Here is a 10,073-nt window from a genome sequence, read left to right as displayed (position 1 = left end):
TTGACAAAGATTTAGTGCAACACTATTTCTTACAGTCACTAGCTTTTGAGAGTCTATAGGTGCCAAAGCAATATCACCCAGTTTGTAGCTTGTGCCCACAGTTAGCTTCTTCCCACTGCTCTTTAACCTGGAAAGTAGCCTAGAGACTCCTGCTGGAGGTGTGTATGGCCAGGAACATCAAAGAAGCCAGACTCTAGAACCTGATTTGCATTGTTGCCCTTAACCTCCCTTCCCTTCCCCTTCTCTTGGAATATGTCCAGAGAAATCGCATCCTCTCTTGGCCAACTACCCTTCTAACCATCCCTGGGACAAGAGAGCCTGCCAACAACAACTATGAAATATTCACTCTATGTAGCGGAGTATACCAAACAGTCCAGACCAGAGCATTCTGGGTGGAGCCAGGGTGAGTTTACTGGCTGGGACCCCATAACCTTCCCCTGAATTCTGTGTCAGCCTTCCTTGGAGAGCATATTAAAGGGGAGAAAACACTCTGACCCTCTACTCACCTTAGGTTCATTATAATTTAGACTGGCAAAATCAGATCAACAAGAGAAAAACAAGAAAAAATTTCTTAACATGAGCATGATGCATAAACATGGAAACACTCAGTGATGAGTGACTCAAAGGTGTGTTTAGAACATGGGCTTATATATCATCTTAACAAAAAATAAAATTGTAGAGAGGTGACAAGACAATGGAAAATGACTTTTCACTCTCAGGGTGGCAAGTTGTGGGAAGGTAAATCAATTGGAAAACTAAGAAATGATAAGGGCTAGTCAGTAAGACTTGTGTAGATTCCTATGTTGCCTTTTTCAGGCTGATAAGGGTCTAAAGTTGTCTCTGGTGATTAGTTTCTGTTCTTCCTGGTAGAGAGGGTGAGATACATTTATAAATTTATGTCCTGCTTTTAGGAGATCAAGAGCTTTTTATGTATCTTCTTCTTTTCAATCACCTTCAGCTCAAAATAATCCTTTTGCCCAAGTGGTATCTCCTGGAATATTCTGCAACCCTTCAGTATCCTCCTGGCTGTGTGTTTCTTGATGCTGAAAGCAGTCATGCCTTCCTTGAATTCTGGCCTCTATCACTTTCTCCCTTTTCTTATAATCATTGACCTTCTGAACCATAAGACTCTTGAAGGTAACTTTTTAAATTCCATTTTGTGTGTTCCTTACATCTTTCACACTGTCTGTCACATAACTGGATTTATAGTAGGCTTTTAAACAAAAATAGCTATTATGACTATTGAGGATATGCTCATAAAGCAGTAACACTGATTGTACTGTGTGCTATGCACTACAGTAGCTACCTTACACATGCATTCTTTTTAATTTCATTGCCATTACTGATTTAGAAAATAAGTAATATGCCAGAGGTTACAAAACCAATAAAGTAATGTAGTTTAATTCGATTCTTTCTACTTTATCCATCTATCAGATGAATAATTTGCTATACTGTATTTAATTTTCCAGCTCTACATGACCAAATGTCCATAAAATGACAGTTACCTGGAAAGCTGAACATTTAATCTCTAGTTATAGTGACAGCTTGGAATTGTAGACAAGTCATTATGTTTATAGGTGCTTAAAACTTTATCAAAAATAGGGCTCTGCCAGGTGTGGTGGTGTGTGCCTGTAGTTCCAGCTACTCAAGAGGCTGAAATGGGAGGATTACTTGAGCCCAGGACTTCAAGGACAACCTGGGCAACATACTGAGACCTCGTCTCAAATTTTTTTAAATGGGGTTCAAATCAAGTCATGATCAGTCATAGCTGTGCTGTTGTATACAGCTTAGCACTGCCCATTTTAGCCCTTGATGTTCTTGGAACTTGAGCTACCACAGGCAGAAAAATTCAAAGCTCAGCGTTTATTCTCTGGTGATTTTCTGGCCAACTTGTTAAACTCAAATGTGGTACTTTGGTGATTACCCTAAACTTACTTGCTTTTATGTAAATAATCAAATGGATTGTTCCACCATTTAATGCCTTTATTTTTCCTCTCTCAACTGAGGTCTTGGTGTGATTATCATCGGCTTAGCCGTGACAGTGACTGGTATCACTGGTTTATCCACCTCTGCTATTGTCACAAATGGATATGTCAGAGGAGGTAATTAAACTTGTGACCTGTACGATCATTTGTAAGGTAAAGGCAACACAGGCTCTATTAGTTCACCACTGACCTTTCTGGAGTGTTTTCAAAGGTAATGCAAGTTGGTTTATTTTTACTCTTCCTCCCCCAGGCAAAAGGATGCAAGAAAAATGGGAAAGGTTAACCTTTGTCAAACCCCCAACTTTCTCATTCAGGTTCCTTTCAAGCAAGAAAGAAGGTTAAATGTCATGTTTTCTCTTTTCACAGCCAAGGTATATCCTCTCCCAGGACATCAGCATTAAGTCAACTTTTCCTTTTCAAGGCTACATTTTAGATTGTGTTTACTTTTGGAAACCATCCTTCATCAAAATGAGCCGTTCTCTGACTTCATCTTTATGCCAAGCATACCAGTTTCTCCTTAGCACAAAGAAACTCCATTGGGATCTGAGGCATGGACCCGAAAACTTAAAGGCAGTATAGTTTGCAGCGATAGGGAATCCAAGGAAAAAAAGTAAAATGTATTATCTTTTATCTTTCATTGCTAACAGGTCTTGGAGTTCTCATAATTCTTCTTTCCACCATGGTAACTTCTATTACTGGGTTGTCAACTTCTGCAATAGCAACTAACGGGTTTGTCCGTGGAGGTAAAATCTTTAAGATATCTAATGCCCTCATCATTTGCTACGGGTAGGCAAACATTTTTATATACTTTTGTGATGGGATCAAGGAAGTAGCCAAATATTCTTAAAGACTGGCTAGCCTTTTGGAGGAGCCAGATGAAGAAGAAAATGTAAGGTGCGGTGAGTATAGTCCAGGTCTACATTGATTTCTTTTCTAACGGTTCTCTCTGGCACATTGCAGGTCATGCCTTACAGAAGTGCACATTTCTTGGTTAAACATTTTATTTTTCAGGCCAGTCTGCATATCTCTTGCTGATGTTTCTTGGAAAACAACTCCTGCATATGGCTTCAGTTTTAAAGTTTAGTACATTTCAGGTATTTCCTACGCCCTTGTGGAAAGAGATCTTTTAGAACATTTCAGGTCTTCATAGGAAGATTGATCCTTCTGTGGCAAGATTCAGACCACTGACTTCTGAAGTACTGGTGACCTCTTTCAGTACTGGAGCCAAACACTTTTCTTGGGGGATTTTGCAGGTCTTGGAGTCATCATCATTGGCCTGAGTGTGGTAGTGACGACACTCACAGGTATTTCTATGTCTGCTATTTGTACAAATGGAGTAGTAAGAGGAGGTAAGTCCATTAATTTACTTATGACTACAGGTTTGGTGACTAATCATTTCTGAAGCTGATTTAATATCGGAAGTGAAATTTGAATTTGCTAATTAGTCTCCAACATCTTTTAAAAAATGAAACAAAGTAACCCAAAATTTAAAGATCAAGGCAAATTTTTTTCTCAAAAATATTTCTATAAAGTTAGAATATCTCCAGGAAATATTTATTTCACCTATTTCTTGTGATGAAACATGTTTATAAAGTGGAGAGTAACTATGTGTCTAGTAAGAAGTCATGGACTATTACAGTAAAATATATGGTTCCTTTGTACATTGGATGAACCTCTCTGGCTCTCTCCCAAGTATCCTCAGCATGGGTCTTCTGCAGTGCCCCAGTCCATAATGCTGACGATTCCTACTCAGTAAACCACTCCTGCACCTGGGACTCAGGATTCAGCCCAAACATTATGTTCCCAGTGGCCAATAGGCAAGGGAATATCATCAAAAGGAAAGAAAAAAATAAGGAATTACTTTCAAATCATCTAGGAGCATGTAGGCCTATGCAGAAAATAAATGGGATGAAGTTTATTGCTCTTCTCATTTCCCTTCGTCCCCCTACCCTTCCCTTTTGCTTTCTCTGGTTCTCTACTTAGGTCCCTCATCAGATCTCCCCACTCAGGGCCTTCTAAAACACTATCTGACACATAACACACTTTCACGCCTGTCTCTCATTTTGACCAACCCTGCCTGTCCCTCATTTTGATCAACCCTACCTAGGTCCCTGGCTAGCAAAGCTGTTGAATGTAATCTGTGTAAAGGAAATAATGGGGATTTGCTCCACCTAGAGAATATGTTGCACTTTTAGAGAGGACTTTGATTCATGAAGCTAAAAGAGTTTCTATAGTGAAAGAAAAATTTTAATCAGCAAAAAGTCATTTTGTTTTGTTTTTAGATGTCTCATTTAATGTCATTCTCATGCCAAATCCCTCTGCCTCCAAAACCACCTCAGTGATTCATGAAGCTAAAAGAGTTTCTATAGTGAAAGAAAAATTTTAATCAGCAAAAAGTCATTTTGTTTTGTTTTTAGGTGTCTCATTTAATGTCATTCTCATGCCAAATCCCTCTGCCTCCAAAACCACCTCAGTATTAGGAGTCACTAATTTACTGTGGTCTGTGATAATCAGGCCTCTTAACATCTAGTCCTATCTACTTTCAGTAACCTGCTCTAGGGACTTCCTAGGCCATTGGCCAATCTAGTTCAGTCTTTCATATGCACAGATGTACACAGCCTTGTCTAGAACTATTTTTTCAATGTCCAAGAGAGAAGGAATTGTTCCAAGGCCCTCCCTACTTTTCTTCCACTTGCTACCCCTATGCATATATGACTACTTGGTAATAATCATGCCTTCTTGAACTAAAACCATAGAAAACCAAGCCTCACTTATGGAATGGATAGTACCTAGCACTAGACACATATTTTATGCAGTGAATATGTACCAGGAAAGTGTATCTATGTAAAAGGTATGAAATATAAATATATAAAATTGTATATGCAACAGAAAGGAAGTTAGAAGATAAACTTCACCCACTTCATTTTCTATCCAGGCTTTCCTACTCCTGAAAACTTTTTGATAGAAAATTTTACTTCAGTTGCATTATTCATTGAACATTTCAATATTGCTTAAATACAAATAATTTTTGTGTAAAGTTTGCTGTGTTTTCATTTGTAGCTTATCTTTTACATTTAGGTTTTAATCAATTGGATTTTATGGTTAGGATACTGCTATTATAGATGATGTACAGAGTACCAAGAAGGGCTATTTTTCATTAGGGTGATACAAAATTCCTAAAATTATTAGAATGTTATCATATTTTTATTAGATTAATTCACATTTCAAATGCTCTCAGATGTTCAAAATTATCTGGTCTTATAAACAAGCAGTTCCTCCATGTAAAGTGTGTTCATTTCTTGTTTCAGGTGGGGCCTACTACCTCATTTCCAGAAGTTTAGGCCCCGAGTTCGGTGGGTCAATAGGCTTGATCTTTGCTTTTGCCAATGCAGTGGCTGTTGCTATGTATGTGGTGGGATTTGCTGAGACTGTGGTAGATCTTCTTAAGGTAATTAAAAGCTTTTCTTTTCTTTAGCCAAGCAAGATAATTCCATTAGTTTGCTTTTCCAGGGCACTAGGGGCTATTAGTATAGCCAGATGAAAGGAAAAAAGTTGGATATAGTGGAAGGAGCCTGGGCTTGGCATCAGAAGATTTGGCTTGAAGTCCAGGCGCTCACATTTGCCAGCTGAGAGACATTGCATCAGCTCCTTGATTCATCTGAACCTTGTTTTCCAAATCTATAATATGGGTTATAATTCTGTTAAATGTATTTCACAGAAGTGTGGTATAGATCAAGTGAAATAGTGTGTAAAATAATGGATATTACTATCAGAAGCAATACTATGATTATGGTTATAGAGCTCCAAAGGGAAAGAAAGTTTAAACATTAAAATAACTCACTGCAGAAAACTAGGCATTTTCTAGGTAGGTGGCCAGTCTAGGGTGGTGCATGCTCAAGCACATTAACTAACTGGTATACCAACTAACTTCTAGTCCTTTCTTCATGCTAGTGAAGGTATTCACTGAATTCAATTGGTAAAAGTGCAACTATTTTAAAATTAGATAAATAAATAAGCTTATAAGTTATAAATTTATATTATCTTCAAGAGCTGTATTATCAGGTTTTTGTGGTCTGTTCTTAAATTGAATAGCACTTAATTTCCAGCATTCACATTGTAAAACCATTTTTATTTTTCTAGATTTCCTCTAATATGCAAAAGTGAGTGCTCATTCTTCTGAAGCAAAACAAAACTTGTATATGTACACACACTTTTACTGAGTGCTACAATAGCTTCCAAAACTATGACTAGAAAGAATCTCTAAAACTTCTAACTCCTAACCTTAGCTATCAAAGGTCTATTTCCACAGAAAAAAAAATTAACGCTAGGTTCTTTAACTTCTCAAATTTTGAATGTTTCAATTTGCTATTATCCTAAATGGCCCCAGGTGTTAGTACACAATATTTCTTTTTACTGTTAAATGCTATAATAAGCACCAGGAGCAGTGGCTCACACCTGTAATCCCAGCACTTTGGGAAGTGGAAGCTAGAGGATTGTCTGAGTCCAGGGTTTTGACACAAGCCTGGGCAACCTGGCCAGACCTCGTCTCTACCATAAATAAATTTTTAAAAATTAGCAAGGTGTGTTGGCGTGCACCTGTAGTTGCAGTTACTTGGAAGGCTGAGGCGGAAGGATCGCCTGAGTGCAACAGGTTGAGGCTGCGGTGGCCATGAGCATGCCACTGCATTCCAACCTGGGCAACAGAGTGAGACTCTGACTTAAAAAAAAAAAAAGCTACAGTGAGACACACTTGCAAAAAGCTGTATCTCTAACCATTTAATATTTCACACCCCCAGGAGAGCGACTCAATGATGGTGGATCCAACCAATGACATCCGGATTATAGGCTCTATCACGGTGGTGATTCTTTTAGGAATTTCAGTAGCTGGAATGGAATGGGAAGCAAAGGTGAATTTCTCAAAAATGATATTATCAACATCATCTGGTCAGGTCCTGAAAAAAATTTCAGGAATAGGAGGAACCCCAAACTCAGAAAGAATTGCTGTTATTATTTACTATGGTGAAAGGATCAGGTTAGTGCTATGTGGAACACCAAAACCACAAAGCACAAAATCCAGACAGTCATGATTCAACTCACAAGTCACGTGACAATCCTGTGTTTTGTCCTTCTTTGTGCTGTCATCACAGCGACACAGCCACCGAGGTGGCTGCCATCTTCATGCACAGGCCCCTTATGATCACAGCAATGATGCACTCTGGAAGCCTGTGTCTCTCAATCACAAACTCTGGTATTGCCTTTTAAGCTGCCTGTGGATGTTAAAGCCCAAAAGAAATGACAAGTGTATTGGGAGAAGGTACTAGAGGCAAAAGCATTCATTCTCTTCTGAAACTTAGTACTTCACCAGCAACTTTGAGGGCATCATATGCTGCAGGACCACAAAACAACTGAGTTTAACTAGTTATAAAACAGATAGCAAATTTCTGAATAATGGTAAGCATACCTTTTGCCTCCTTTATGAATCTACCGTGATTGATACAATTGAAAATGTTCCTACGCGCCTGGAGTTGAAGTAACTAGAGCTCAAGTGGTTGTAAGAAATGGAAAGATGTTCAAAGACTCCCATCTATAAAAGGCAGTAGAAAACATTCTTACATGATGTTTTTTAGATTTTGCATTTGCACATTAAACAAAAATGTATTAAGTGCCTACCATGTGATGAACATTCTGCTTGGCACTAGGTGTTCAGTTTTGACCAAAACAGGCAATCCCTGCCCTAGTTCAATATATGGTCTGTGGATATATGAGTAATAAACAAGTGAATGAATAAATTTAAAATGATAAATTATAGAAAGTGCTGTAAAGAAAATAAACAGAATACTGAGAAAGAAACAAAACAAAAACAAGGGGAAGTCTACTGTAAACTACTTTACTCCCAGGGGAGCAGTGAAATTTAATGGTTGTCAAAGCTAGTATTTAAAGCCCCAGTTCTATAGTCAGAGTACCTGGATTTAGATCTGGTTTATATCTCTGTGACCTTCAGTAAATTATTTAAACTCTCTGTGCCTCAGTTTCTTTATCTTTAAACTGGTGATAATAATATTACCTATATCATAGGGTTGTTAGCTTGTTAGTGGTATTATCTACCTAAATAAACATATGCAGGTGAAGTTAAAACTACACCTGTTCTATTGTAAGTCCTCAGTGAACATATAGGTGTTATTATTTAGATTAAGTGGTCAAGAAAGGCCTCTCTGAGGAGATAACAGACTTAAAGGACGAGAAGAAGAAAATACTGTAAGCAAAGAATAGAGTGAAGTATATCCCAGGTAAAGGAAATACCATATGATAACACCAAGTCATAAAAGCCTTGAAATATTGGAAGACCATCTGGCCAGTCTACCTTGCAGATTGCTTGTACTGAGCACACAGCGGCAGCCTGATATCAAGTGCCCTGGGCATCACAGGTATTCTACGTATCATTCTGTGTGCTCAAACTCCTTCTGCAGTTAGCACTGGGAAAAGCAAGAAACTGTAGGTGCTCTCCCTGGAAAAAAACTCATCTATCAGTGTTAAAACTTTTAGCTCCATTTACATTACTGTAGGAGTTACTCACCTGCTACTTGGAATGTTCTTGAAATGTCACCTTCAAGTGTCCAAACACATGCTTCCAATGAAAATGTAGTGTCTACATCCAGGAAGAATAAGGCTCATTGAGATGCCATTCTATAGAGATGCATTTATTACCTACTCTGGGTAGCAAAGTCTGAACTAAAATAATGAGATAGAGTCTTTCTCCAATGTATAATCATAACTTTCATAATATGTAAAAAGCTAAATAAATCTAATGTGGTCTCCTTTTACTTTGCCATTCCAGGCTCAAGTGATTCTTCTGGTCATTCTTCTCATTGCTATTGCAAACTTCTTCATTGGAACAGTCATTCCATCCAACAATGAAAAAAAGGCCAGAGGTTTCTTTAATTACCAAGGTACATGTGACAAATTAGTTGCTTTTCAATAACTGGTTCTCCATTGCCCCCCTCATCACCATTCTCACCAGCCCAACCCTAGTCTTTGGAAGTTCAGTGTGGTCCAGAGTGAGACCAGTTGACTTAGAGTTGGATTCAGGAGATCCCATGTTGTGTCTTAGTCCTGCCACTGAGCAGCTAGACAAATCAAACATTTTGGGGGCTCAGATTTTCCTGCTAAAGTAATAAAACATAATAAGAACTTTCTGGGGGAATTTTGATGTGCAAATAAGATAGGAATGTGAAAGTGTCTTGTAAACCTTAAAGTGCTGGACAGATGGTTGTTGCTGTCAAATGACAGCAATAGAGAGCATATGAAGGGGAAAAGAACACAGCTAGGATAATTTGTTTAACCGCTACAGAGCACCAAAGTTAAACAGAGCCATTTCTTCCTGCTAGACTTTTGTGCACCTTGATTTCCTATAGCATTACTTAGTTAAGCCTCAATTTCCGGTCAGATTTTCAGGCATAAAAGGCTGTAAGAATGAATTAGTGTAGTGTCCTATGATAACATCACTGAACATGAAATCCAACCTCTGTCTCTCCTATTCTACTCCTCCTATACACTCTTTGCTCTCCTTCCTCTCTAGCTTACTCAATAATCCACTGCTGTGATTTTTCTCTTAAATATTTCCCTTCATTATTTACTCAGTCGCCAGTACTTGTTTCCTTTTTATATCACATCACCTCTTTTTTCCTGATTCTTTTTCTCATAAAAAGTGTTTTATTTGTTTTGCATGTTACTATACTTTTCCTTTCTATTATTTTCCATCCTTCCCACTCTTACCAGATTTTGTTTCTTTATTTTTGCATTTCAGATTCTTTTGTTCACAATTTTCTCCCTCCTCTTTTTATCATTTTCCTTTCTTTTTCTCTTCTAGATTGTTTAAGTAATTTGATGACAACTTCCAGGATAGCATTATTTTATGAACAAAGCTCCTCACTATATTATATTGAGAATTTTGTATAAAGATTTAGAATCCAATCTCTGGGAACAAGGATTAAAGAGATTAGAACATTAGTAGTAAAATTGTAAAGCCGGGCTCGGTGGCTCAGCCTGTAATCCCGCGCCTTTGGGAGGCTGAGGTGAGTGGATTGCCTG

The 10,073-nt window shown here is 38.1% G+C and overlaps 1 protein-coding gene across 1 annotated transcript; it reads left to right on the top strand.

The window, feature by feature from the left end:
- Window positions 1–1,055: 1,055 nt before the first annotated feature.
- LOC103254085 (solute carrier family 12 member 1-like) lies at window positions 1,056–8,932 on the top strand (the record flags this gene model as incomplete). The annotated part of the gene is made up of 5 exons (XM_008052245.2): window positions 1,056–1,137; window positions 2,007–2,102; window positions 5,294–5,433; window positions 6,782–6,892; window positions 8,821–8,932. Coding segments are annotated over exons 1-5 (541 nt in total), but the record flags the coding sequence as incomplete, so codon positions are not given.
- Between the last annotated feature and the right edge of the window lie 1,141 nt (window positions 8,933–10,073).

The sequence above is a fragment of the Carlito syrichta genome, unplaced genomic scaffold (genome assembly GCF_000164805.1).
Source record: "Carlito syrichta isolate Samal-C Ts95f unplaced genomic scaffold, Tarsius_syrichta-2.0.1 Scaffold269245, whole genome shotgun sequence".
Taxonomy (NCBI): Eukaryota; Metazoa; Chordata; class Mammalia; order Primates; family Tarsiidae; genus Carlito; species Carlito syrichta.
The sequence above is the reverse complement of the archived record's forward strand: the minus strand, read 5'-3'. Positions and strand labels throughout refer to the sequence as shown.